At 55.0% G+C, this 27868-nt stretch overlaps 3 protein-coding genes across 11 annotated transcripts; 1 reads left to right on the top strand and 2 right to left on the bottom strand.

Annotated features, from left to right (window-relative positions):
• Positions 1–217: 217 nt before the first annotated feature.
• Positions 218–14297, bottom strand: LOC122389015 (rootletin-like; the record flags this gene model as incomplete). Its single annotated transcript, XM_043380686.1, has 13 exons — positions 13950–14297; positions 13677–13754; positions 12297–12436; positions 11765–11839; positions 11066–11331; positions 10674–10818; positions 10158–10265; positions 9473–9702; positions 8364–8502; positions 8034–8228; positions 7544–7652; positions 3801–7195; positions 218–3721 (listed from the first exon to the last, which is right to left on the bottom strand). Coding segments are annotated over exons 1-13 (8589 nt in total), but the record flags the coding sequence as incomplete, so codon positions are not given.
• A 119-nt stretch (positions 14298–14416) lies between these two features.
• On the top strand, positions 14417–20041 carry LOC122389012 (zinc finger protein 771-like). 8 transcript variants are annotated; one of them, XM_043380681.1, is made up of 10 exons: positions 14585–14631; positions 15099–15251; positions 15997–16086; positions 16326–16536; positions 16991–17070; positions 17357–17413; positions 17815–18001; positions 18229–18448; positions 18781–18944; positions 19222–20041. In XM_043380681.1, exons 2-10 carry the CDS (start codon positions 15102–15104, stop codon positions 19377–19379), a joined length of 1317 nt encoding a protein of 438 aa, XP_043236616.1. In that variant the 5' UTR covers positions 14585–14631; positions 15099–15101; the 3' UTR covers positions 19380–20041. The 8 variants fall into 8 exon arrangements, with proteins under 8 accessions (XP_043236615.1, XP_043236616.1, XP_043236619.1 ...); XM_043380684.1 differs by having other exon boundaries at positions 15093–15251; XM_043380676.1 differs by having other exon boundaries at positions 14612–14717.
• Positions 20042–22310: 2269 nt separating this feature from the next.
• On the bottom strand, positions 22311–27814 carry LOC122389011. Of its 2 annotated transcripts, none has more exons than XM_043380674.1 (2): positions 27764–27814; positions 22311–24721 (listed from the first exon to the last, which is right to left on the bottom strand). In XM_043380674.1, the coding sequence occupies exon 2, from the start codon at positions 24702–24704 to the stop codon at positions 22815–22817; it is 1890 nt and encodes a 629-aa protein (XP_043236609.1). In that variant the 5' UTR covers positions 24705–24721; positions 27764–27814; the 3' UTR covers positions 22311–22814. The 2 variants fall into 2 exon arrangements, with proteins under 2 accessions (XP_043236609.1, XP_043236610.1); XM_043380675.1 differs by having other exon boundaries at positions 27634–27787.
• Between the last annotated feature and the right edge of the window lie 54 nt (positions 27815–27868).

Genomic DNA, 27868 nt, shown 5'->3' with positions numbered 1-27868 from the left:
TAAAACTTAGTGTACTACATACATTTTGGTGCATCTAGTCTCATTGCTACGTAATTTATCACACACGGGTAAATATTAAATATACATTAACAACTAGGATTCAAAATGATCTATACGATAGTAACCTGCAGTACGAAGCTCGTGCAAAGTAACAGTGGACCTGTAGCTGAATAAGGCGCTGTTGCGCCTGCCCGTCCTGCCGGGTGAGCTGCTCTGTGTTGCTGCTGCTCTCGTGCTGCTGCTGCAGCTGCTTGTGCTGCTGCTGGAGCTGCTCGTGCTCCTCCTGGACGTGCAGAAGGCCCACCTCCCTCTCGTCTAGCTCGAACTGCAGCTGCGACTGACGCTCGGACGCAGAGTGCTGCAGTCGCTCCAGACGCCCTCTCGTCTCAGATAGTTTAGTCTTTAGGTCGTCGGCGGCCTGGCGCACGGTAGACAGCTCCTCCCTCAGCGCGGCGCCGGTGGCGGTCAGCTCGTCCCGTTCGGCAGTCAGTGCAGCCAGCTCCGACTCGAGCCGGGCCTTCTCGGCGGCCAGCGCGTCACGCTCGCCGGTCAGCGTCTCGGCCAGTTTCTCGGCTTCCTGCCGCTTGGATCGGACCTTCTGTAGACAGGCGGCCTGCGACTGCAGCTCCTCCTGGCGACTGGCTAGCATCTCGCGCAGGTCACTGATTTCGCGGCTCGCCTGCCGGCAGTCACCGCTGCTCTCGGCCGCTGCCGTCGCCAGCCGTTCCGTCTCGCGCGCGGTGCGCTCCTCTAGTTCAGAGAGCAGCGCGCGGCATTCGTCCCGCTCTGCCTCGGCGCGCGAGAGGCGCGGCGCCAGCTCGTCAGCACGCTGCTGCGCCTCCGCGGCCTCAGCGCGGGCCTCAGCCAGCTCGGCGGCGGCCCGCTCGGCGCGCTGCTCAGCCGCGGAGAGAAGCGCCTCGTGCTGCTCCTGGCCGGCGGTGGCGGCGGCCAGCGCGGCAGCCGCGTCGGCGGCGCTCCGCTCGGCGATCTCGTGCGCGCGCCGGGCGGCGGCGGCGGCCTCCTCTGCCCGCACCAGCCGCGCGGAGAGCGCAGTCAGCTCGCGGTCGGTGTCCTCAGCCTCCTGCAGTGTGCGCCGCAGCCGCTCGCACTCGCGGCTGTCGCGATGCTGCTGTTCGCGCAGCTCATCCAGGCCGGCCAGCTGAGCGCGCAGCTCGGTCAGCTGAGCCGTCTGCTTAGCCAGTCGCTGCTCGGCTGCCGCCGTGGCCGCGCGCAGCGACTCGTTGTCGGCCAGACACTGCTCGTTGAGCTGACGGAGGCCGGCGGCCACGTCTCGCTCATTAGCCTGCTGAGCGCGCGCGCTGGCCAGACTGGCGCGCGCGGCCACCAGGCGCCGCAGCAGCTGATCGGCTGTCTCGCCAGCGGCCGGGTCCTGGTCCGCCAGCTGCTGCTGCTGCTTCTCCATCTCAGCCTGCTGCTGGCGCGCCTCCTCGATACGGCGCTGCAGCTCCTGGTGTCCCTCCGTCAGCTCTGTGACCTGCGCAGCGGCGGCGTCCCGCTCGGCAGTCACGGCGCTCAGCCGCTCAGCCGCAGCTCGTTGCTCCGAGGAGACGCGCTCCAGACGCACCGACATCCTCTTCTCGGCAGTGACCTCCCTCAGCTGGGACGAGACGTCCTCCCGCTCTTCCGTCACCGCCTCCAGCTCCACGGCCAGGCTGTCCTTCTCCACGGTCACCTGCTCGAGCTGAGCGGACAGCTCGTCACGCTGGGACAGCAGACTCCACACGTTCGCCTCGATCTTCTTTGTGCTGTCCTCGACGGTGGCGAGACGCGACTCGGCCTCACTGGCGTCCTCCTCAGAGACCATGACTCTGCGCTCGAGCGCCACTCGCTCAGCCGCCAGCCGGTCCCTCTCGGTGGTCAGCTCCTCCACGCGAGCCCGGAACTCCGCCACCTGGTCACTGGCCTGCTGCTGCGCCGAAGCCGTCTCCAGCTGCGTCTCGAGCGTCTGCTGTTGCGTCGAAGCCACCTCCAGTTGAGACTCCAGCGTCTGCTTCTCCGCCGAAGCCGTCTCCAGCTGCGTCTCCAACGCCCGCTTCTCCGCCGTCAGTCCTGCCAGCTGCGTCTGCACGTTCTGGTGCTCCTCCGTCAGCTGTAACAGCTGCCTCCTGACGTCGTCCGTCTCCTGACGCGACTGCCGCAGAGCCGTCCCCGGCTCCGGCCGCTCGGGCTGAGGCGCGAGGGACAGATCAGCCAGCGTGGCGTCGCCGAACTGAACCGTCACCTCCTCGGGTGCCTGCTGCTCGCCGCTGTCCATAACGCTGATCTCGAGCGGCGCGGCGCTCTCGTCAGAGCCGGTCGCCGCCGTCAGGTCCAGCTGGGAGGCCTGCATCACGCAGGTCAGCTCCATGGGACTCGGCTCTGGGTCCGACTGCGGTCGGTCCGCGCACGTCAGGTCGAGATCGGCCGCCTGTACCACGCACGTCATTTCCGCCGGCTCCGGCCCGCTGCAGGTGACGTTCGGGTCTACGCCGGCGTCTGACTCGGCGGCGGTGTCAGTACGGGGCAGCGCTCGGATAAGCTCCAGCAAAGATGCGCCACCATCCGCCGGCAGGCCAGCCAGCTCGGCAAGCAGCGAGCGCGCCTTGGCCACTTCCGAGGCCAAGTCTGGTGACACTTCGGCCCGGTCCGCGGTGTCAGGAGCCTCCTGAGACAACTCTGCGTCGGCAGGCTTCTCGTCCTCTCCGCTCCGCTCCGCAGGACCCTCCTCACCATCATCTTCCAAAGTCAGACTCATACCGGCTGTTGAGTGATCGTTCAGCTGTGACAAATCAGGTACCGACAGAGCAGACTCGTTCTCGGCTCGTTCCTCCGACTCCGCTGGCCGCTGCAGCTGATCCAGCTGTGCCTGCAGCTGCCGCAGCTGTTCGTCCCGCTGCTCGAGCTCCGCCTGCAGCTGGCGAACCCGCTGCTCGGGCGAGTCACCGCCGGCTGTCAGTTGCTGCTGCAGGCGCCGCAGCTCCTCGTACACAGCCGCCACGTCGGCCGCCAACAGGCTGCGGTCCAGCGTCACGCCGGGGGTCAGCACGGACACCTCACTCAGCGACGATTGGTTGGCCAGAGCCGAGCGGCCGGCCGAGACCGAGCGGTCACCAGCCGGCGAGCCCGCCGCCAATGACTCGTCCATTTCGATACTCTCACTAAGCAGCTGGGACGCGTTACAGCCAGGTGTTCCCGGGGCGGCGGCGGGGGCGGGCGTGGGCGCGGCCGAGCGTCGGCGCAGCGACTGCAGCTCGTCGAACAGCGAGACGGCCTCGCCGGCGGGCGGCGCTGGCGGACGGAGCGCCGACAGGGACAGTCCTGAGACAGTCACATCTAGCGACATGTCCATCATGGATGCGTCGGCCGCGTCCGCCGGCCCGGGCGGCGGCGGCGGCGGCGGCATCAGGCTGGGAGAGCCGAGCGCCGGCGCCGGCTGGCGCGGGTCCTCGGTCAGTGCACGGCGCCGCGCCTCCTCAGCGGTCGCCTGTTCGGCGGCGGACCGCTGCGCGGCCGCCTCCGCCTCTGTAACCAGCTGCGCCTGCAGGGCGGCCAGCTCAGCGCACGCCTTGTCCAGCTTCCTGTGCAGACCGGCGCGCTCCAGTTCAGCCTGCCGCTGCGTCTGCTCCACCTGCACACGCAGCTCCGCCCGGGACGCCTCGAGCTGACGCTGCAGGCGCGACACCTCCGCCTGCGCCAGCTCGGTCGCCTGCTCCGCCTCCGCCTTCAGGCGAACCGCGAGCGCCTGGTTTTCACTTCTGGCCGTCTCTAGCTGCACCTGAAGACCGGCCTTCTCTGCCTGCCAGCGTTTTTCGGCGATCCTCTAGCTCCTCATGCAGTTTTCCCTCAGCAACGCCGCGCAGCCGCTCGTCCACCGCTGCCTGGAACTTCTCCTCGGAGATAGCCGCGGACAGCTCCCCGTGCAGCTTCTCTATACGCCGGCGTAGAGTTGCGATCTCATCCTCCTGGCGCTGTGTCGCCGTCGTCACCTCAGCATCCATCTCTCGCGCGGCCTCGGGAGGCTCGGAGTCGTCGACCTCGGAAGGCTCGGAGTCGTCGATCTCGGAAGGCTCGGAGTCGGAGTTGGATTCTGGCCAGTCTTCTGGCGGCGCGTGTTCCTCTACAGTCGGCTCCGGCTGGCCATCGGCGGCCGGCGGGGCGGCGCACCTAGCTTGCAGGTGAAGGATAAGCTCAGTCTGTTCGGCGACGGACCTCTCCATTTCCTCCACTTTGCGTTGTACCACGCCAAAACCTCTCTCGAGTTCGGCCCTCTCCGCGGCAAAGGCCTCTGCCTGCGCAACGCGCGCTCGTTCAGCTTCCTCAGCGGCCTCCGTCAGGCGTTCGATCTCCTGACGCGCGGTCTCCAGCTCCTGCTCCGCCTCCTGCAGCTCCTCAGCGGCGCCCTCCGCCACCTCCTGTCTGGCCATCTGCAGCTCGTGGCGCATCAGGTTCCGCTCCTCGTTCTGTCGGTCGCGTTCAATGACCATCTCTCGGCGCACATCGTTGAGCGCCTCCAGCGACTCGTCCGTCGCTGCCGTCAGCAGCTGCTCCGCCTGCTCCCTGGCCGTCTCCAGCTCGCGGCGGAGATTGTCGATCGTCTCCATTGCCACGGCGTCGTCATTCTCCCTTTGCAAATCGGTAGTCACCATCAGCTGCTCCGTTTCGGCCCGAGCAGCCGCCAGCTCCCGTCGGAGGCTGACGATGGTCTCCTGCAACCGAGCGACGTCGGTCTCCTGAGCTACAGCGTCCGTCTCCTGGGCTCCGGCAGCCGTCTCCTGAGCTGCAGCGTCCGTCTCCTGAGCTCCGGCAATCGTCTCCTCAGCTCCAATATCAGTCTCATCAGCTCCGACGGCCATCTCCTGAGCTACAGCGTCCGTCTCCTCAGCTCCAGTATCCGTCGCCTCAGCGCCAGCGGTCATCTGAGCTCCGACAGCCGTCGCATCGGCTCCTGTATCCGTCTCCTTAGCTCCAGTATCCGTCTCCTGAGCTACAGCGTCCGTCTCTTCAACTCCCATAGTCGCCTCCTCAACTCCAACAGTCGTCTCCTGAGCTCCGGAAGCCGCATCCTGAGCTAACGCGTCCGCCTCCTGAGCTCCGGCCTCTGTTTCCTCGGCTCCGACGTCCATTTTCTGAGCTCCGATGGCACCCGCTAGCCGCTGTCTCTCCTCAGCTGCCGCTAGCTGCTGCTGCAGACGGGCGATGGTTTTCTGTACCTCAGCCGTGGCCGGCACGGACGTCTCGGGACTCGTGGAAGCCTCGCGCTGAGTTACTTCCTTAGCGTCAGCCAACTGCCGTTGCAGACAGACGATGATTTCGCGTAGGTTAGCCACCAGATTGTCATCGGTCTCCATCTTCTCGTCTGACGACGTCGAGTCAAGAGGCCGTGGCTGGTCTTTGGCGGCGGCCAGCTCCGACTGGAGTCGCTCGATGGTATTTTTCAGCTCGGCAGCCTCAGACGCAGAGACCAGCTGACGGCCTTCCTCCCTGGCCGCGGCCAGCTCCGTTTCCAGACGCTGCACTGTGTCGGCTAGTCTGTCTCTGTCTGCAGCGGCCGCTTGCAGCGTGCGGTCCTGCTCCTCTAGTCGCAGGGCGAGGGCGGACTGCTCCTCGCCAGCCGGCATCCCACTCTGCGGCTCATGCGTGCCGCAGGCCGAGGCGGTTGTCTGTTGTTCCGCCTGCACCTCGAGTGCGGACGCCAGACGTTCGTTCTCCGCCCTAGAGGCAGCCAGCTCTTCCTCCAAACGACGAACAGTTTCAGCCAAAGATCGGTCATGCTCTGAGCTATCCGACGTAGCAGACAGCCGCTGTACTTCCTCCTTGGAGGCTGTCAGCTCCTGCTCTAGACGGTAGACGGTGTCAGACGACGCTGTCAGCTCCTGCTCTAGACGGGTTACGATGTCCGTAAGATCAGTGGCAGAAGACAGCCGCTGGATTTCCTCCTTGGAGGCTGTCAGCTCCTGCTCTAGACGGGCGACCGTGTCAGACGAGGCTGTCAGCTCCTGCTCTAGACGGGCGACAGTGTCCGTTAGTTCAGTGGCAGAAGACAGCCGCTGGACTTCCTCCTTGGAGGCTGTCAGTTCCTGCTCTAGACGGCAGACCATGTCAGACGAGGCTGTCAGCTCCTGCTCTAAACGGGCGACCGTTTCGGCAAGTTCCGTAGTAGAAGACAGCCGCTGGACTTCCTCCTTGGAGGCCGTCAGCTCTTGCTCTAGACGGCAGACCATGTCAGACGAGGCTGTCAGCTCCTGCTCTAGACGGGTTACAGTGTCTGCAAGTTCAGTGGCAGAAGACAGCCGCTGGACTTCCTCCTTGGAGGCTGTCAGTTCCTGCTCTAGACGGGAGATCGTTTCGGCAAGTTCCGTGGCAGAAGACAGTCGCTGGAATTCCACCTTGGAGGCTGTCAGCTCCTGCTCTAGACGGCAGACCATGTTAGACGAAGCTGTCAGCTCTTGCTCTAAACGGGCGACAGTTTCGGTAGGTTCCGTGGCAGAAGACAGCCGCTGGACTTCCTCCTTGGAGGCTGTCAGCTCCTGCTCTAGACGGCAGACCATGTCAGACGAGGCTGTCAGCTCCTGCTCTAGACGGGCGACAGTGTCCGTTAGTTCAGTGGCAGAAGACAGCCGCTGGACTTCCTCCTTGGAGGCTGTCAGTTCCTGCTCTAGACGGGCGACAGTTTCGGTAGGTTCCGTGGCAGAAGACAGCCGCTGGACTTCCTCCTTGGAGGCTGTCAGCTCCTGCTCTAGACGGGCGACAGTGTCCGTTAGTTCAGTGGCAGAAGACAGCCGCTGAACCTCCTCCTTGGAGGCTGTCAGCTCCTGCTCTAGACGGCAGACCATATCAGACGAGGCTGTCAGCTCCTGCTCTAGACGGGCGACAGTGTCCGTTAGTTCAGTGGCAGAAGACAGCCGCTGGACTTCCTCCTTGGAGGCTGTCAGCTCCTGCTCTAGACGGCAGACCATATCAGACGAGGCTGTCAGCTCCTGCTCTAGACGGCAGACGGTGTCAGCCAGTTCAGTGGCAGAAGACAGCCGCTGAACTTCCTCCTTGGAGGCTGTCAGTTCCTGTTCTAGACGGCAAACGGTGTCAGACGACGCTGTCAGCTCCTGCTCCAGGCGACTGACAGCGCTGGCGGCCTCCTGACGCTCCTGACGTAGCTGCTCCACCTCCTTCCGCAGCAGCTCGACCTCGCCGCCCTCGTCTGTGGAGAGAAGAGACCACCGTCAGAATATGAAGCCCGGGTCAAACATCCAGCAACGCTCTTCGCGCGACAATCGAACAGACACGGCCAGACAAGAGCCTCAGGATCGCCTGACGGCACCCTCCGCTCAGCAACCGAGCCGCGGCTGCTGACACTGCGGGAGAAGTCTCAGCCAATTAAGATAATACGACAGCTGCTGCAGGGATCACTGAGAACGCATTGGAAAACGAGGTAGGAAAAAATGCATAAAAAGTGATGCGGTGACTCTAATTGGACAGCTGGATATATTTTTTTTAAATAAATTTACTGTTGCGAGCAACCTTGCTAATATGATGTGACCGCACCCACCTGCCGCAGCCGTCTGTCCCTCCTCTGCTATGTCGTCCAGCGGCGCTAGCCGGTTCTCGGATCCAGCCAGGTGGAGGCCGGCGCGACGCCTCTTGCGGTGACGACCCTCCTGTGAACAGAACGGACACGGGCTGTTAGTCGTAACACGGGCCGTGGACACAACTTCTAAATCGTGACACGGACACGGTCGGATCATTTGTGCGTTGGGTCACGCCGGCCGGCGGCTCACCTAGCAGCTGCACAACGCATCAACGGGGTGAGCAATTTGGGAATTAACTCGGAGCGAGCCGTACGGAACACAACATCGTATCACGTGTTCCAAACGCCTTCACATCTACCTGGTAGGTACCAGACTAGGTACCATAGCTATCCGACAGTATGAAGTGCCGTGTGCTCGAGGCGCTGTCCATGTCTCTCACCCTTTCTCCGTTACTGGGGGAGGGGGGGGGGGGGGGCACCAGTCTGTGTGATCTCTCCCTCTCCCCTTTACCTGGTCGATTGGCAGCGGCGGCGGAGGGGGCGGGGGCAGCTCCACCGTCTGCGTCGCCGCGTCCACGCTGATGGGTGGCGAGTGCTGCGGCGCCGCGTCCATACTGGTTGCGCGCCGCTTCCTACACGTGACGCGGCTGACCGGCGGCGGCGCGGGCCCGGCCCCGTCCGCGACGAACACAGAGCCGGCCGCCTCCTGTCGGAAAGCAGGAGGATAGGAATGGTGAAAGTGAGGACAATAAGAGAGGTTTTCACTCATACCATAAAAGTTTAACCATAATCACAGCTGAGCGTTTTGCGCTCGCGATGCCGGTCTCCCCGCGCCACTCACGTCTGGCGGCGGCTCGGCGAACTGCGAGTCCGACCGCTCGGCCACAGGTGGCAGCAGCAGCGGCCGCTGGAACGGTGCCAGGCTCTGGCGGCTGCGCTGTAAGCCGCACCACGTCATCCGCCGCTTCTTCCTCTGGGACCTGGGGAGCGCCGGGAGTAAAGATCACAAGACAAGCACCACCTTCAACCTACCACGCGATAATGTAAGCTTTCAGCTCGAGGACACGCGATCAAGCATGATCAAAATGGTTATGTAAGACATGCCCGATGCTCATGCATAGACCACACCTATCCGTGCTTCTATCCTCAGGATACTGAAATCCTTCTCCTTCAAGCCGCGACCCCCTCCGGGCTGGACAGGCAACTTTATCTCATGCGGGCTGCTCCCTTGGAGCGGCACTGCTGCTCCTGAGGGAGCGCACCCCGTAGCCGGGTGCAGTGAGTGCCTTGGGGCTGGGTGGCCTGTCCTCTGGACGGGCTCAGCCCCGGCGACTCACTAGGGTGCCTGCCCAGACCAATGTTTCCCCCTAATTCCTATTATCCTTCCGGCTCTGCAATGGTCTTGTCGACCGAAAGGGCCTAACCCAACAAAACAAACAAAGCATAGACCACCGTTCCGTGCTTCTATCCTCAGGATACTGAAGTCCTTCTCCTCCACGCCGTAACCCCCTTCCGGGCTGGACAGGCAACTTTATCTCATGCGGGCTGCTCCCTTGGAGCGGCACCGCTGCTCCCGAGGGAGCGCACCCCGTAGCCGGGTGCAGTGAGTGCCTTGGGGCTGGGTAGCCTGTCCTCTGGACGAGCTCAGCCCCGGCGACTCACTAGGGTGCCTGCCCAGACCAATGTCTCCCCCTAATTCCTATAATCCTTCCGGCTCTGCAATGGTCTTGTCAGACCGAAAGGGCCTAACCCAACAAAACAAAACAAACAAACAAAAAACAAAAACTCATGCATTAGCACATTGGACACATGCGTTGCAAGATTCAGCTGACTAGCCACACTGAAGGTCATGTTAATTACAATACCGCCGTGCCCGGTAAGCAGCACATGCAGTGTACAACATCAGCCGACGAACCAAGGCCCACCGATGTCTCCCCGCCCCGCACTCACGCGGCCAGCAGCTGCGGTTTCTCGCTGGGAGCCGAGCTGACGACCAACTTCTCGGTGAGCTGTCGCAGCCGCTCCTGCAGCTCTGTGTTGCGCTTGCTCTCCTCCGCCAGGGCGATTTGCATCTCCTCCACCTCCGTGGCGCGGTTGGTCTGTTTGGCCTGCTGCAGTTCAGCCCGCAGTCCGTGGATCTCGCGCTTGAGTCGCTTCAGGTGAGCCGAGTCGGACATCACCTGCGGACGACAGAGCGGGGTCAGACAGGGTGGGGAACGGGGTGAGACTTCGGAGAGAGCAGCGGGGCAGGGACTCGACCATATAGGCGGAGACGAGCTCTCGCACACGGAGATACCCAATAGATAGCGTGCGAATATTACAGTAGCCAAATCTTGACTATGACTTGACTATGAGCCGGATGATTCAACTTCATTGATTATCACGGCATTATGAAGCTTACGAAATGATAAGTACCCAATGAAGCAAGCCATGTCTGGTAATATTGATGCAAAGGAAGCAGCAGCTTTACACATAGGTCATAAGGAGAAACGCATCCGCAGCCCATTAAATTACCACAGCTCGCTGCTCTGGGACACACGTTCCCGTCACAGCATTGCCCCGATAATTTGAAAAGCTTCCCCAATTCAACTCTGTTATTCGTTCTGCAGAAGTCTGGTCAGAGCGACCAGCTTACCTCGTTAATATGCGGTTTGTTCTTGATTGTCTTGGCTCGGCTGGCGAAACGCAGCGTGGAGTGGGTCTCCTCGATGGCGGCCGGAGTCACAGTGCAGATGATGGCCGTCTGAGGGGATAGGGGGAAGCAGGGGGGGGGGGGGGTTATGAGATTCCAGACGGTGTGGCGAATGCAACACGAAATGGGACTGAATTAATGTCACATGGCGAGAACACGTTTATTCGCACACCCACGATCGATAGTAATTGGTATCCCAACGTGACTTAATCTAAGCTGTGACATCTGACCAAGAGCGATCCAGTGTGACCTGACCTGTGACCTCTGACTAATGGCATCACACGTCCGTTATCGGACTTGTAACTGGAGACCAAGGATCCCACGTAGTGACCAAGCCTGACCTACGACCAAGAGCTCGGCAGCACATTGACCCGGCCTGACCTCTAACCAAGGCCTACCACATAGTGACCCGTTTTGACCTTTGACCCAGGACTACCAGGACCCTTGACCTGTCCTGACCTTGGCATTGCCTCCGAGCGACGTCTGCAGGATGCGCGTCAGCTTGCTGTTGCGGTAGTTGATGAAGGGGGCGCCCTCGCTGAGTTTGCTGATGACGTTCCCCAGCTCGAACAGAGACGAGTTGATGGCACAACCCTCGCGGAACCTGGAGGTCAGGGTAAAGATAAATCATAGGTCATTTGTTTATTGGGGCTTAAGGGCGCGCCGACAACAAGGTCATTTTGCGCCCAGTACGGGCATTAAGTGCTTCAAAAGAGACGAGCAGACTTCGCGTAAGTCGATACAAACGTCACATAACACAGATTGACTGTTCTATCAGCCCCACTCACCAGTCTGCCACCAACACACATAAGTCAGTCTGAGTCTACCCGTTCCACCTCCCCCGTCCTCACCTGTCTCCGGTGGCTCCGGTCTGCCGCGCGCGCTCCGAGCCGGCCAGGTCGACCAGGTTCAGGTGGGACACCACCACGGCGTCCTCATCTCCGTCCTCATCACGCACGCGCGACTCGATGATGATGCGGAAGATGGTGTGACTGCGCGAGCTGCGATCGTTCATGTTGGTGACGCCAAAGTGGCGAAAGTTCTCGCCGCGGCGCATCAGGCTGAGCAGCATCTCAGGCGTGTTGACACACTGCTCACGAAGGTCGGATACGTACACCTGGGGGTGGGGAGGGGCGGGGGAGGTGAGGGGGTGCGGACTGAGGGGCAGCCCGCTCCAAGAGACGGCGCCCCATCGGTGGCAATGACAGTTACCGACTACAAATTGAGATAAAAAAGTTAGTGATAGAGCCAGGATCGAATATTCTCGCCTATTATAGATCAGAGACCCCCAAATGCTTGATCTTTCCCAGCAATATGTTTTGTTTTGGTTCACTCGATATTGCAGCTGAATGTCACATAATCTTTTTGGGCAAAATATGCCGAATTTACAGCGTATATAACACTAAGCGCTAACATTTCGTAACAAATACAGTGAATAAGGACAGAAATGCAGAGTTTGGCGGCAGCTGACGTGATACCATCTGTCCCCGGTCCTACACTCAGGCGCCACAGTCTAGTGGAGCGGCAGGCTGCTGCAGTCAGCATCTTACCTGGCCCTGCGGATCCTCGTGAATGCGGAGTCCCTTGGAGGTACGCGGTCCCTCAGACAGCAGGTCATCCACCACCTGAGAAGACAGAGGAGGCAGCGATCAGGGGACGATGAGACGTTCCACGACACTGCATATGACTGTTCTGCCGGTGTGTTTGGTGTACGCGCCGCCTGTCGGTTTGTGGATACCTGAGACCACCCGCCGCCGGTAGTGGCCACAGGCGGCGCTCTGTCGAGCGGCTCACTAGATCGTAGCGTTAGATGAGCAGACAACTTCGTAACACATAACCAATGCGCCATCAACTACAACTGACTCCTAAATAAGAGACTAAATCAATCGAGCACATGGTTAAAATTTAGACATACGGGATAGCAGAAAGCATTGCACAATGCACACTGCTTCTTTACTTTCCTGTTCGCTGAATTCGAAAATTGCCATCAATGCACATTTTACCATCTTCCGCACTTGTTGCAGCCGAGTTCTACCAGGGCCGGGCCGGAATCTCCCATCCCCCGCTGGGCACGTCACTTACCTCTCGGTAGATTTCCATGTAGCTGACTCGGATCAGGTACTCGCGGTCGGGCGTCTGCTCGATACAGTCGAACATCTGGTGCACCACGCGCGGGATGGTGCCCGGATCCGAGTCGTTGCCCAGCATGGTGTGCGTTTTGCCTGCGGCAGCGGCCAGCCCGAACACAGTCAGGTTGGGAACGACTGAGTTGACGGCAAGGGGGCGATCTGGCTACTGTGGGACTACCAGGGAGAGGACAGCGGTGCGATGGAAAACGAAAACACATCATTGCTGTCCGAGTCCGTCTAGAGAGTTAAGCTGAAAACGAGTACACTCATCAGAACAAGCAGACATAGCAACGGCCACCGCTAAACCGATTTTTACCCCGGAAGAACCGCAGAACCAGCCTCACACATGTAATCATGCACGCACTCTATCTATATAAAAATGAGTTATTATATCTAAAAATACACAATCCTTTAACACATTCACTTTTTAGAAACCTTTGCATAATGAATATCCGAACGAAAGCAACGTTGCAAGATGCGCAACATGTCTCAATTAAATCAGATACGTTATCAACGAATCAATGAAAACAAAATAAGTAAAAACACTAAAGTTGACAACTTCCTAAGTAAGATCGCAAATGAATACATATAACCAGTGAGTACAGTCTCTTCGAACTGTGCCGAATGGAAGGATCATGCTGTTGTTTTTCGAGCGACAGATGCCATAGCCGGACACACCATGCACCCAGACAGCCTGAAATAGACAGAACGTCACCGGAGGACGCTGTCAGTGTCCGTTCCTCCGTCGGGAGCGCCAGAAGGGACCAGCAGATGGAGACAGCCTGTGTCACGTCGGTATGTTGGGAGGGAACCGAACTGACGTATCCGGCATCCAGCAATACCATCAAGCCAACCGCGTCTTGTATGTCCCGTCGATCGGTCATCAATGTGGCGGTCGGCGCCGACCTGAGTCAGTTACCTGGTTAGAGGCTATAGACGATTGAAACGAGCAGTGACGGTCGTAACCACAGATCGATTACAATTTACATATGACCTGACGGGCCCGACCCGATACGACAGAACCGGCCGTACCGCGGAAGCTGGGGCATAAGTTTCTCCGTCGAGGGGGATAAAGGGGGCGGAGCCAGGATCCGAGTCCGACCACCGTCGAGCAGCGACGGTGGGGATTGGGGGGATGGGGGGGGAGAATTATGAGACTGAAATCTAACACCCCGACGTCTGATGAGGTGTGGGGCTGGGAGGGTGAAATCCGAGTCCCCGACGTCTGACGAAGTGTGGGGGAGGGGGGGGAGTGAAATCATACACCAGACTCCGTCAGCAGGCGGCGGGGATTGCCGGACGGCAGTCGGCGCTAACGCCGTGAGTTCCTTACCAGATGATGTTTGACCGTAGGCGAATATCGTAGTGTTGAAGCCGGCCATTGCAGAGTTGACCAGCTCTTCAACAGTGCCTGAAACAAACGATGGCAAATCAGAGTTTTGACATCTCGAGCCTCAACATTTGAGTGAGTTCAAACAATAATCAATACTACCTGAAATGCACCTAAAAGTTAAAACAAATAGAGTGCAAGAGTGACAGCTATGAGCATACCTTTGTCCATGAGCATGAGCCTATGCTAGCTGAAGCAAAAAAAAAATCAACTCACCTGAATAAACGTCTGCATTTGTTGCAGCTTCATTATATACTTTGTCGAAGACATATGGTTGACAAAGTGCATTACCAGTCCCAGGATCGAGCTGGAACAACGATTTATCTTCGCTTGTTTTCCAATGTTTCTTGAGGTCATCGTTCAACTCGCGTTTGATGAGCTCTCGGACACGGACCGAAACACTGATGTTGCAATCGGTCATATTCTCGTTTAACTAAAGCCACCAGGCAGATTAGCGCTCAAATCGACCATAAAGCTTTTATGCCCCTTTATTGAAACACATCTTCACCACGATTAACAAAATTGTCAAATATCTAGCAGAGCATCGTCCTCACCCCGACCGAAATCTTCTCAAACTGCCGACGAGTTATTTCAAATTTGGAACGAGTGCTTCCATATTTCTGCCTCTGTATGAAGGAAACTATAAAACTTTCTCACGAATTAATTTTTCCGATTTTTTTTTAGAAGAAACGATGATTCCGTTTCTTCATTTCTTCAGGGAGAGTAATAACTTCAAAGCATCTTATTTCATTTATCATTTTTTCAAACAAAAATAAGGGAAAAATTATGCTATAGAGCTATTTCAAATGAAGGATTTCCCTTATTGTAGTTACTGCGCAGGTTTTGTAGCTGTTTCTAATTGTAAACAAAGTAGTTGTAGTAGACTGGTGGCGCGAAGGTAGTAAAATTTATAGAGGAGGCGACTGTTATTTATTTATCGTGATTATTGCTGGCAGGGTATATAGAACAACATCGCAGGAGTGTGTTAGTATTACTCCCGTTTGTTATTCTTATTGGTTGGCAGCACATCGACATGATATACTGTGGTAAATTTGTCTCGTTTACATAACATTTTTGACGAGGCTTTAGTTCATTTTGATTTATTTTGCGATAATTCCGATGCATTGATCTTTGCATGTTTAGAAGGGATATTTTTTGTAAATTTTAAAGTACCATTGGCATATTTTGCAACATAATGGGCGGAGCTGAGCTACAAACTTGCAACAATTCCTATGTAAACGGGGCTTTTGTTTGTGTTGTGCTAGGAACTGGAACAGGCATTTCATTCTGCATCTGTCGGTATGTTTTTCAAATAAAACTTATAAAATGCTAGGGTGCATGTTTCAGTTTTTTCATAAGTTTCAGAGGATGGAGGGCCTTCAAGTTGTACCCTGCTTGATCTGCAAAAACCACCTGATCAACTCGAAAAGCTTGTATCAAGAGAAAACTATGTATACAAAAACCCCTTTGATAACAAAGCTCTCAAAAATAGTTCGCAAAAGACTGGAGACACATCTGGTAAGTTTATAATCCCTGGGCCCCTGGCCATATGAATATGTGAGTCCGTTGTTGATGCTGTTACCACTGTAACAAGGATGCAACAGCACATTGAAGTGATGGTGCAGCAGCAGACATCTGCCCATCGAGTTGAAGTGGTTGATTGTCAGTTGCGTTTTCTCGTGCAAGCAAGTCTCAGTGTTCATGAGGAAAGCTCCAGAAAGCACTTGAATAGTTGAATAAAAGAATGAAAGCACTTGCTTCAATGGTGGTGAAATCTCTTTTGCGTCCTGAGCTCAAACTTGAATAAAAACCACACCATGCTGTAGCCTGTAGGTAACAAACCATATAATCCTAGAACTCTGTTCATGCAATCATATAATGCTACAAATCAGGTACACCACTACAAACAGAAATAACAAAACCTAATCTAACCTGGCCTAACCTTACTTAACATAGCTTAATCTAACCTGACGGCTGACAGCATGTGGTTGGGTGTGACTTATGAATGTATTGTTTAAAAAGTCTCATAAATATTGATGTTTAGACTTTATAACCTTAGAAGGATGTTTTCTTTCTATACATGCTTTTGTTCTATGAATTTATTCAGTTTTGAAAGGGTGCAAAAGGAGGAAATTGCCTCAATGGTTCATTTTCTATTTAGGCTGGAGATGAAATGAAAAGTAGACAGACTGGTGATCACTGATAAATACCAATACCATATTTGTCTCTGTAATACAGTTTGAGCTTCATTTGTTTCTGGCAGGTTCCTCCAGCAGAAGTTTGTGGAACATGCCACTCTCTTCTGGATCTTGTGGATGAACATGAAAGCAAACTACTGGCTTATGAGAATGAGGTGAGGTAGCGCAAACAATGTAAATCGTATGAAATGCTACATGCCATCCTTTGTTTGCAATGCTTTGGTAAATAAATTTTCTTCTTTCTATGACCTGCATCAGTTGCTGTGGAAGATAGTGCAGTCCTACAGCCTGCGCTTACAAATAGGCTGTATTATATTTCAACAATCACCATTCTAAGATCATCATAATCACATAATTCCACCTCTTCTTTATCTGTTTTTTTTTTTTTGCCAAGGTGCGACTCAAATTCAAGCTGCCATTTCCCATCGTGTTGGAGGATAAGAACGACGTTGCTCCGCCTCCGTTCGACGACCAGCCAATCGGCGAGCCACAGATGGGCAGCGCGGCCAATGCCGAGCTCGAGCCGGGGCCCGATGACGTCATTGTGTCGGCAGACGACACCGGATTGGTCACCGTGACCTACAGCCAGCCGGACGCCGACTCCGGTATGTTGCACTGTCGATAGTCTTCTTATTCTGGCAGACAGTGTGTCTATTACAGACTGGTTGGGAGGGTGACTCGGGGCCAGGAGGTACGCTATCAATGATTTTAGCGCACTCCAACTGCACGGGTGTCAGTTTTATGTGTCAGTATGTCAGTTCCCACCAGTACCGCAGACTATCCACGTCGAAAATCTAATGACGAGCACCGGAATAGGATTGAACCCGGGGTATCTAATTACCGAGTGTCCGATGTTTTGACCAATATTCTTACGGGATGGACTGATGCCCTACCAGCCACTACTGTCCACCTATGTGTGCAGCAGTGTGATTAATCCCTCCTCCCTCCTTTTGTCAAACGCCGCCCAACCGCCGGGCACGAGCTCCTGGCGTTGTCTGTTTGTATGTGTGTGGATGCGCGCGCACGGTGGTATGACCAGTGTCCTCTCTTTTCGTTCAGACGCGGGCCGACCGCCGGGCCCCAGCTCTCCGGCAGTCATATGGGACGGGGACTCAGACCAGCAGATCATCATATTCAAGGTCAGTCCCTGCGATGTCACCCAGCTCCAGCAGGGAGGCAAGTAGAACAGTTGTCCGGAGGAAACAGCGATATTCTGTGTGAATTGACGGATATTTGTCACCGGAGGGGTAAAATCGGGTGACGTTATCTTTTTTCTTACCGGATTGCAAACGCCGGAAGCATCTTTCGCTTCGACTATCTCTTTGTGATGTCGTCGACTGACCATCAGTGGTTTCGTCCACTGTGGTCCATCCACTGACGCTGCTGATCCGTCGCACTGACTGACTGTCATGTGTTCTGTTTTAGGAGGAGGAGACGCCCGTGGTCGGTCTGCTGGACGATCTGGTGCCCGCCGAGCCACCGGTGCGTATCCGTCTCGCTCTACGCGGGTTTCACCAAAATTTGATTTATTAGCGAGTAGCGATTTATTAGCGATTTATTAGCGACAAACGTTTTTGAGCTATGATGGAATCGTTTTGGATGCAAAGCTGATTTAAAAACTGTGAATTTTACAACGGCACAATGGTCAATGAGTTAGTCATGTTCGGCAAATAATGCGAATATCCAATCGATTTCCAAGGTTATTCAACGACTTTTTAATTGTCTGTCAATGTCTGCACTGTTACATGTTTTGCTGCGTTCTTTCCGCTATCATAAGTGCTTAACGGATATTGGATAGATTATTCGTCCTATTGCATGACCTATTGATCTTTTCACACGCACTACAGCGTCCTGTTTGACTGTGCTGTTTCCTATATCGCCAGGTGGCCAGACCAGTTCCGTCAGCCACCAGCCGACCGCCAGAGGTGTCCAACCGACCACCAGCAGTTTCCAGTCACCCCCCGCCGCCGCCACCGCTGCCACCACCGCCACAGCCGCCCGTTCAACCGCCGAGTGTGTTCTTCTGCGACGTCTGTGACGCACCATTCACATCCACCGAAATGCTGGCTAGTACGTAGTGTGTGTTGGACGTGGTGGATGATACTGTTGTTTATCTGAGCGGGTCTTGTGTTAAGACCTAGTTTTTGATGTCGAAAGTGATATGCATAGTTGTTGTGAGGTCTTGTGAATTGTTGCGTGCTTTACCAGACTGCGCCAGGCGACTATTCGCTTCCGGAGCGCCGGTATTATCCCACTATACTCAGCGCCTCCACTGACTCCTCTGTGACCTTTGACAGGTCACCGCAGCACCCACCCGCTGCTGCGCTTCCAATGCGTCTTCTGCGCCGAGCGCTGCGCCACCACGAAGGAGCTCAGCCGACACATGAATGAGGCGCACGCCGACCAGCTGATGCCCTGTGGCCACTGCGACAAACGGTTTGCCACCAAAGCCGGTCTCAAGCAGCACGTCAAACAGCACGAGGAGAGGAGGCATGTCTGCCCGCTCTGCCCGCGCAGGTGGGTGAACTACGGGAATGACGCGGCGGCGAGAGTTGGGTGACTTGTGAGGAGGCTGCCAGAAGAAAGTTGGACATTGTCTGGACTTTTTGGAGATGTTTGGTATGGCCTGCGTCTGAATATTCATTTATTAGTTTTGTAGTAGTATCTAATGATAAATTTATTCGGACCAGCTGTTTTCTTGTAACCTTTGTACGTGACGGTGTGTACTGACTGGATTTCTGTCTAGTTTTTTTTTTCTTACTGCAGTGTCCTATATAATATTTCGTGATGGTTTGCCTCCCCAGCTTGCCAACAAAGTAACCCGGCCCTCCCGTCTCCCCCGTACCCAGGTTCGTCGCCCTGCACGACCTACAACTGCACTCTATCTACAAGCACAGCGACGAGCGGCCGTTCAGCTGTGATGTCTGCCGGCGCACCTTCAAAACGCTCTGCATTCTGCGCCGGCACAAACTCCGACACACCGGCCTGAAACCGCACACCTGCGCTCACTGCGGTACGTCAGACTGGATAGGGGCGCCATACCATGACGGTCATTGGGTGATCGTGTATAGCTCCACTCCTTACGGAGTATTTCTAAATATTTTATGTGCGATGACGGATGAAATGATCCACTTTTGTCACTGTTGAAAAATAGCCATCTTGTAGAATAGCCCTATAAATAATTTCCTTGTGGCTTTGAATTTCAACTAAAAATTGTTTGTACGAAGGAAAAACTCGTCGCTACCGGTATACACACGTCTGACGTGTGTTCCTCTCCATGTGACCTCCAGGCATGACGTTCACCCACAAGTTCGCCATGGAGGCCCACGCGGTAAGTCACCAGTCGCACCGGCTCAAGTGCGCCACCTGCGGAAAGAAGTTCGGCCTTCAGCGCTCTTTGGAGCAGCACATGAGGCTAATGCACCGACAGGAGGTGTATGTCAGCTGAGTTACACCGACAGAGAGTGTTTGTCAGCTAAGATACACCAACAGCTGGTGTTTTATGAGCAGCTGAGGGACACCGATATAGGAGGTGTTTGTTAGCTAAGTTACACCGGCAGCAGGTGTTTGTCAGCTGAGGAACACTACCAGCGGGTGATTGTGAGCTGTGTTACACCGACAAGAGGTGTTTTGTCAGTTGACGGACAATGACAGGTGTTGGCCAGTTGACGGTACGGACCAGATTGCTGTGATCGGTATGAATGAAGAAATATCATAAGTCAGTTATACTTTATTGGACTTGGATGTGTGTACTCAGTGTATTAATATTTGAGTCTGTGTAACTGGATACCAATCAGTTGGCAGTGATATTTTGTGTCGCCTTTTGAGGTATGATCGGAGTCGTATCCGCTCGTGGTTTCTGTTCAGGCCAGTGTTCTGACATAAAAAGCAGACGTCATTGCAGACCCTGCGCGGTTTACGGAGCCGGGCTGGAAGTCCGGCGCTGTACTGTAGCGTGATGCTGCTGGGCTTTCTCGTCTACCTCAGGAGTCACGCCACACTGATTGTCCGTATTATGAGGCGGAACGCCGTTTATAACAATGCATTACATTTTCAACTGACAGTGTTGGCGCCCAACGGAAATACAAGAGTGCGCTTTGCAACATTTTTGAACGTTTTTGTCCGTTCAGTAGACCGGCGTGGTTTTACATCGCGTAACATAACGCGTCACACATGTATCTGCCAATCACATATGGGACAGTACAAGCTGACGGACATGATCTCGCGTCGGACAAATTTTGTCATAAATGATCTACTGACGCGTGCACTGTGGAATGAACAACGAACCAAAAACTTGAGGACAAATTCACAATACAGGCGTGCTGTAGACATTCATCGACCGCCTACGACAGCAATATTTTCACATTTTCATTCCCTTTCTGTTTCATTCGGGGCCTGCCCTTCCATCCTAAGTTCACGGGTCTGGGGATAGAACATGTGCCCCAGTTTAGTACCATTCGGCGAACAGCATCTGTTTCAGTCCAGTTTCAGTCCAAAACTGGCCGGTGACACTGGCTGTTCCAGTCCTCATCAGTGGGCAGTCCATGGGCGGAGGGACATGTATTCCCTTCAGTAGCAATTTAAGGCAGGTGACTGGCCGGGTGTTCCAGTCAACAACAGCCCATGAGCAGCAGACATATTATGTTCCAGTCCAGTACCAGTCCTTGGGGAACGGACAGGTGCTCCAGTCCACTTCATCAGTCGTCCATGGGCGGCGGCGGCGGGATGTTGTCAGCCTCCTCCGTGTCCTCTGTCCCTCCGTCCTCTGCCTCTCCCTCCGCCGTTCCTTCGCTCTCCCCGGTGGTTTCCGTGTCTCCTGTGCCCTCAGTACTCTCTCCCGTTCCCTCAGTGCTCTCCCCACCCTCCACCAGCGGCTGACGCTCTGGGTCGGTCTCGGACGGACCGCCTCCACCGCGGCTCGGCCACAGAAGTATCACCCAGCCCCTGGCCGGGGAGAGATGGCGGCCCGCGCTCAGCGCGCACGCCTGGGACGTCTGCACCAGCCGGTACGCCATCAGCGCCGCCAGTTTCACACCAAACAGCCACCAGAGCGGCGCCACCGTCGAGCTGGCATCGCTGGCTACCGCCTCTGCCACGGCGCTCGCGCAGCCGCGGTCAAACACGGTCAGGTTGTTGGCTGGGTCGTACGCAAACATGACCCGGTTAGCGAACTGCTGCCGGCAGTAGATGGGCGACTCGGGGTCACAGCAGCTGAAGGGCACTTCATTGAAGAAGAGCTCGTTCTCTTTTGGCGCTGTGAGCTCCGAGTTTCCGAGCTGCGGGACGAGTGCGTTCTGAGCTTCGATAGAGCCGTACTTGGCTAGTGAGTAGTAGGACTCATTGGGTTTAAGGCCAACCATCAGACGTCCGAGTAGGTTCATGTAATAGCGCTCCTTGTAGACGCCCGGCCGCAACCAGTCTGTCAGGAACCAGTCGGTGAACCCGCCGGCGCCGCAGCAGCTCAGCTCTTGCTGCACCGTGTCGAGATACACCTTCAGTTGCGGATCGTACAGGTAGTCCCACATGGCGTTGGCGAATGCCGTGTGGTACTGACGCTCTAGGTCGGGTCCGCCGGCAAGCTGGGGCCCGCGGGCAGCCCTGGCGGCCACCAGGCCGGCGGCGGCCAGCTCCGCCAGCACGTACAGGTAGCCGGCGAGCAGGGCGCGGCGCCGGCGGGCGCGCTCGTGGGAGCGCGACAGCACGGCGAATATCACGCCGAGCGCGCTGGCGGCTGTGGCGGCCGCGCCGATGGCGGCCACCTCGTGTGCAGCGCTCTGCATCGGCAGGACGGTGGCGCCGCCGGCGAACGACACGGTGCTGCCGTCCGGCCAGTACCTCAGCAGTGGCTCGTGATCTATCGCCGGCGCCCCGCCGAGCCGCAGCGCCGGCTCCAGCTCCGCCAGTGGCGTCAGAGCGGCCAGCAGACCCAGCTGGCCGGCGGTCAGACCCAGCAGCGCCGACAGGAAGGCCACCGTCTGCCGGCCGCGCTCCGAGAGGCGCAGCGGCGGCAGGCCGACACCCTCCCGGAACTCGGACATGGACGGGACAGGAGCCTTCGCGGACCGGACCAGGTGGTGCTACACGGCTCCTCGCGAGGCTGTCCTACCTACAGTATCGGCTACATCAGATGGTTTCCTCACACAACCCTTCACGCTCGGCAAATACATATTTATCGTAGCCCACTTATGAATGAAGACGCTCACTTAAATCATACCATGTATGGTGTCAACCATGTGTTTTTTTACTGGCGTTCCTAATGAGTCTATTTTCTTTTCTTTTCAGAATCATGTGAAAAATACACCACCCACGTGAAATATGACTGATACACCCACACCAAGTAACATATCGATGTAAACCATATCCAATGCCAAATAAAGCATTACAAGGGAGTACAAAGTATATTCGGCATTCTGAAAGATATACCAAACTAGCAATCACATTATCATTGCATTGATAGGTTCGAAGCTGCGGTAAACCAGACAGCTGAAGGCATTTAAATATGACATTACTCTACTGCACACTGGTAAACACCTGAACAACCATGACTCATCTACTTTACCTCAATAGTCGATACAGAGTCGTAAATCGTAATTCACTTTGCACCTAACACAGCATCGCATTGACGTTTTACGGGCTATGGAGACGTCCGACCAGAAATATATCGACAAATTACTTAACAGAGCTTACACAACATCACTTTGCTAACAAATGTCTGGTACGCATGAAAAAGCAGGCTCCAACGCCTTGGTAGACAGACATTACGCGCACATCACCTATATCACAAATATATCATTTCCACAGCTGTCTCCGACAAACTCCCGCAGGCACATTTCCAAACGCCAAGCCCACCCATTAATCATTGTCCCGCTCCCACCACTCTCCCTCATTTCTCCGCTTCTCTGTCCAGCTCAGGTACCTCTGGCATTCCGGACAGTTTCATATCGAGCAACATCTGTCCGTACCCCTTCCCCTGCGGGTCAGGCCGCAGTGAGGCAATCCCTCCGCCTCCCAGTGACTGGCGTAGCACAAAGTTGAGCGCGTGCACCCCGGGGAGCTCGTACCGGTCCACCAGCGAGGTCGGGTCGACCCCGGCGGGCAGCAGGCGGGTGAAGTAGGCGGCCACCCGCTCTGCGGTCAGCTCTCGACAGAGGTGCGGGTAGAGGGCCGGGCTGCGCGCCACCACTCCGATGTTACACGAGTCACCCTTGTCGCCGCTGCGAGTGAGGGCCAAGCGCTCCAGACGGTAGGTGAACGCTCCCGGCGGCTCGGTAGCGGCGGGGGGAGCCTCGGCAGGCCCATCGGTAGGGGTAGACGCGTCTGCAGCGGTCTCAGCCACCGTGAACGGTACGTCGACGCCATCCACGTCCACCGAAACGTCCACATCACGTTTAGGGACGAGGAATGACACGAGCCGCAGCACGGGCGTCGGTTTGGGCCGGCCGCCGACGAGCCCCGTCAGGCCTGGAGCCATTCCCGTGCCGGCCGGCGCCACCTCGCGGCCAAACACCTGTAGAGCGCGCTTGTCCGTGTGGCTGACAGCTAGCCAGAGCACGGCCTCTCGCCGCGGCGGCGCCGGCCCGTCTGGGTACGTCTCCTCAGCCCCCAGCACCTGCACGTGCGTCCGACTGAAGTCGGTCAGTTTCAGCTCGGCGAAGATGTCCCGGCAGCGCGCTAGAATGGCCTCGGCGGTGCGGTGCGCCTTCTCTGCCGCCGCCGGGCCGATCACGGGGCAGACGGCCGTGGCGCTGTAGCCGTCGAGGTGTGTGCTACACACCTTGTAGGAGTCGGTGGGCGGTCGGCCGCGCGCGCCGCTCACTGCCACACCGTCAGAGGCGGCCGCCAGCTGCACCCGGCTGAAATCGCACGCCACGTCAGGCAGCAGGTAGCGGCGCGGGTCACCAAGCTCGTACACCAGCTGCTCGGCCACAGTACCGACCGACACCAGGCCACCCGTGCCCGGTGGCTTGGTCAGCACCAAATCGCCGTCGGCGCCGCAGTCGGCAATCGGGAAGCCGATACGATGCCAGTCGGGCACGCGGCGCCAGTCGGTGCTGATTCCGCCGGTGCTCTGAGCTCCACACTCGAGCAGGTGACCGGCCAGACTGCCGGCCGCCAGTCGGTCCCAGTCGTCCCAGCGCCAGTCGAACGCGTGCGCCAGCGGTCCGAGCGCCAGCGCGCTGTCCGCACACCGGCCCGTCACCACCAGCTCCGCCCCGGCGTCGAGCGCCGCGCGGATCGCGCCGGCGCCCAGGTACGCGTGCACACTGTTCAGCCTCTGCGGCAGCGGCTGGCCGGTGAACATCTCCGTCAGTCCGCTCAGGTCTCTCTTGGAGAGGTCGTCTCCGCTCACCACGGCGATCTTCAACTCCACGCCCTGTTTAGCGGCCAGCTCGCGCAGCCGCGCCGCGCACGCCTGCGGGTTGATGCCGCCCGCGTTACTGACCACTCGGATACCACGCTGCTTCAGCTGCGCCAGCTGGCCGCCGACACCGGCCTCGATGAAGTCGGGCGCGTAGCCGAGCTCGGGCTGACGCGCGCGCACCGCTGTCAGCAGTGACATGGTGATCTCAGAGAGGTAGTCGAACACGAGGAAGTCGAGCTGGCCGTGGCGGATCAGCTGCGGCGCCGACACGGAGGTGTCACCCCAGAAGCCACTGGCGCAACCGATACGGACCCGGCGCCCGTCACTGCCGGCCGCCGCTGTCGACATGGGACGACTGAGCGACGCCAGCCGGAGCCCGGCCGACCTCAAACAGCCCACAGAGGCAGCCATCGTGGCTGGTAGCAACTCTGGAAAGGAGACCTTGTTATAAAACCCATACATGAAATGTACTCATTGTTCTGATATGAGCAGGGATGACCATCACAGTAGCCAGAAAATCATGGGTTCAAGATATTCTAAAGAAGGTGTTGCAAAGTCATCAAGTTTTCATAACATGAGCTGTAATACTAATATTCACACTTTATCCAATGATTCCATAGTTATTGATACCTGACTGTTAACATCAAATGATCAAAGCCTAGTGCCCACTAGTCAATAAAAAATTTAGAAGCTTGTCTGAGCTTCTACAGATTTTGAATTTTGGTTTACTGGTTATTTTAATATAATATAAAACTTTGGACTGTAATCATATAAATACCTACTGCTGACTGGATGAAAACCATGGTAATGTTACACTAAGACTATGGTCAAAAAGTGACTCAGGGTTATGCTTTCATTGCTTAATCATCATAATATCAGCAAAATTTGGTGAAGAAGTTGCTAGTTATTCTTATGCCACAGCCACTGTATGATGTTCTTGAGTTGGTATTCATGTTGGGTTTTGGGGTTTTGGCAAACTACATATTTGCTAAAAGAACATTTAAAAATATAACTGGCTTATGTCTCCATGTACCTTTCACAAACACTTGTAAACACAAACACACAGTTCCTACAGCTATATAACCAGGTTTAGTCCCAATCTGCAGGAGAATCATGACAGAGCAGGATGAACACTTATCAGAGGTAGGTACCAGGTATGACAGTACAAAATCAAATTCTGCAAATTTCAGACCAACATATGTGCTGCCTCACTAAAGCACCAGAATAAATATAATATTGAACCATGGTGCCAATGGATATGGTGTAAGCCAGCACTACCAAAACCTGCACCCCAGAGCAAAATGCAATCTACACCCAAGTGAATAAAGTGATTCATTAAAGTTCAGGATTTGGCTATTGCAACAATACCCAACTATACTTTTGTGGGACAACTTGAACTAAGTTAGATAAAGGGTTGAGTAGCAGGTTGCAGTTTAATGATTTAATAAAGGTATTTGTGCTTAAGATGGTAGATTTGCAAAGTTCTGTAGGTATGGATCAGGATCCATTTTTAGGTGGAATCTGAAAACAGGGCATGGAATCTGAAAAGATAAACAATTATTGGGATATTCTCCCCTTCTGGGTGCCTTTAACAGGCTAACGTGATCAGGTCAAGCAAATTTCAAGATCCTTGATTAAATCGCCTCAGGGGCCATGTTTGCAGTTTGCAGATTCCACCCATTTTTACATGCAAGGTTTTGAAATATAAGGTCGAAGTTACAGAAAATCGAAATACAAATCATGCAATGCAATGCAATCATGAAACGCAACTCTGGCACATCTGGCCTAAAGATTCAATTTTTATCCATTATCAGTAGGCGGAGCTATGGTCATGAGTACCCAAATATAGGAACGTTCCCATTTTTGGGAACGGAGTTCCCAAATATGGGAACGGGCGTTCCCATTTATGAGAACGGAAGGCAATTTTTCGGCCGTTCGCCCACTAAAACTCAAAAGTGCATCACGTCTCAAAAAAGTGCACGCTGATTTAAGTATCTACTAAATCTCCATAAAGTTATCTTTAATCTGACCGTGGAACAAGGAAATTGACCGTGGAATGATATTTTTAATGATTTTTTAAAAATGACAGAATGGTGGAAATATGGGTTATACGACATTTAACATGCAATTTTAAGGAAAATGAAGCATTTTTTACATTTTGAGGTCAAGTATAATAATTTTCGCCTGGTTATGAAGTTTCATTCTAGCGACACCAGATGCTGACATATGCAAGCGAACACGCGGGCAGTCCCGAGGTAATATTGTTGACTTTTGGTGTCGGGGCGATCGACCGCGTGGAACGTCAGTGATTTTACCGAACTACTGTTGTAAACTCAGTTTCAGTGGTTTAAAATCATTCAGCTGTATTTTATCAGCCCTGAAAGACATATTTTATTTGGATGCTAGCTGTTTAGCGTTGTTTTATAAGCAGCGTCATGAGCGTGGTTTTTGTCTTCGGCGTTTCTAAGCATGATCGTTTGGGGGGAATTTCTCTGATATAGGTCGCTCTGTGTGGCTTATTTATAATTTTTATGCTGATTTCGATCATACCTCGTGCCCATCCTACCAGGCCTTTTGCCACTTACACTCATTAAGAAAGGAAAAAACTAGATTTTCATTGGGACTAGGTGTTTTGAGGGTGTAACATATTCAGCGTTCCCATTTTTGGATACTTCTTGTGCTCGTCAACTCTCGGTGATTAGCAGACAGGTGCTTGACATGTCTCCACCCTCGGCGCGGACGGTGGATATAGGTATGGAAGACCTTGTTGAACATCGCTGAGCGTTGTGGATTACGTAATCCTGCAGAGGGGGGCGTGCCCGCTGCGAGATCGACGGGAATAAAAGCGCAGAAGACCGGGCGAAACATGCAACGGTCTTGCCGGAAAGGTCATCTGATGATTGTTGCGTTAACAATAATTTGCGGCGTTGGACGTGATGCTTGTTAATGAAAAGAGCCCCTGAAAGGCGTCGGTGAAATCGTTCCCAATTTTGGGTACGCCGTTCCCATAATAAGGAACGCTTGCAGCGCCAGTGTACGAGAGCGTTCCCAAATTTGGGCTCGCGGCCCGGGTGATGGACTGCTTTAGAAATAGGGGAACGATTTGAAACTACGATGGGCCTTACAATATCAAACTCTTTCCCAACAATATTGAGACAACTATCAGGCGGTTCACGATCGTTTTATATTTTTTGGACGTCATTTAACAGTTCTTTTTCTTGTTTTAAATAATGCCTACATGGCGTTCCCATATTTGGGTTTATCGTTCCCAAACATGGGAACGAAAATGCGTTCCCGAAAATGGGTACGCTTGACCATAGTTCCGCCTACTGTTATTGACCTTTCAAAGGTGTTTAAACTTCATTAGACATATGTTGATGATGATGACAATTTGAAATTGTTGGTAAACAAATGACAAACCCCAAACTTTCAGAATCACAAACAAAAACACAAGCAAATAACGTTTATACCTATCTATCGTGAAGCAAGTGAAGAATGACACCCACAGCATCAAAACAAGTGAAGGCTGCCATATAAGCATGCCTAATTTCAGCTACCACATCAAGAATTTCTTC

This window comes from Amphibalanus amphitrite, unplaced genomic scaffold, assembly GCF_019059575.1.
Source record: "Amphibalanus amphitrite isolate SeventyFive unplaced genomic scaffold, NRLGWU_Aamphi_draft 000341F_arrow, whole genome shotgun sequence".
NCBI classification, from domain to species: domain Eukaryota; kingdom Metazoa; phylum Arthropoda; class Thecostraca; order Balanomorpha; family Balanidae; genus Amphibalanus; species Amphibalanus amphitrite.
This window is presented reverse-complemented; position numbering and strand designations above follow the sequence as displayed.

Bases quoted from the DNA above. Each gene is read 5' to 3' on its own strand.
- LOC122389011 (XM_043380674.1), bottom strand. From the start codon at position 24,704: ATGGCTGCCTCTGTGGGCTGTTTGAGGTCGGCCGGGCTCCGGCTGGCG.
- LOC122389012 (XM_043380680.1), top strand. From the start codon at position 15,060: ATGCTAGGGTGCATGTTTCAGTTTTTTCATAAGTTTCAGAGGATGGAG. The intron at 16,087-16,325 runs GTGAGGTAGCGC...TTTTTTGCCAAG, and splicing joins TACTGGCTTATGAGAATGAG to GTGCGACTCAAATTCAAGCT. The intron at 18,945-19,221 runs GTACGTCAGACT...TGTGACCTCCAG, and splicing joins GCACACCTGCGCTCACTGCG to GCATGACGTTCACCCACAAG.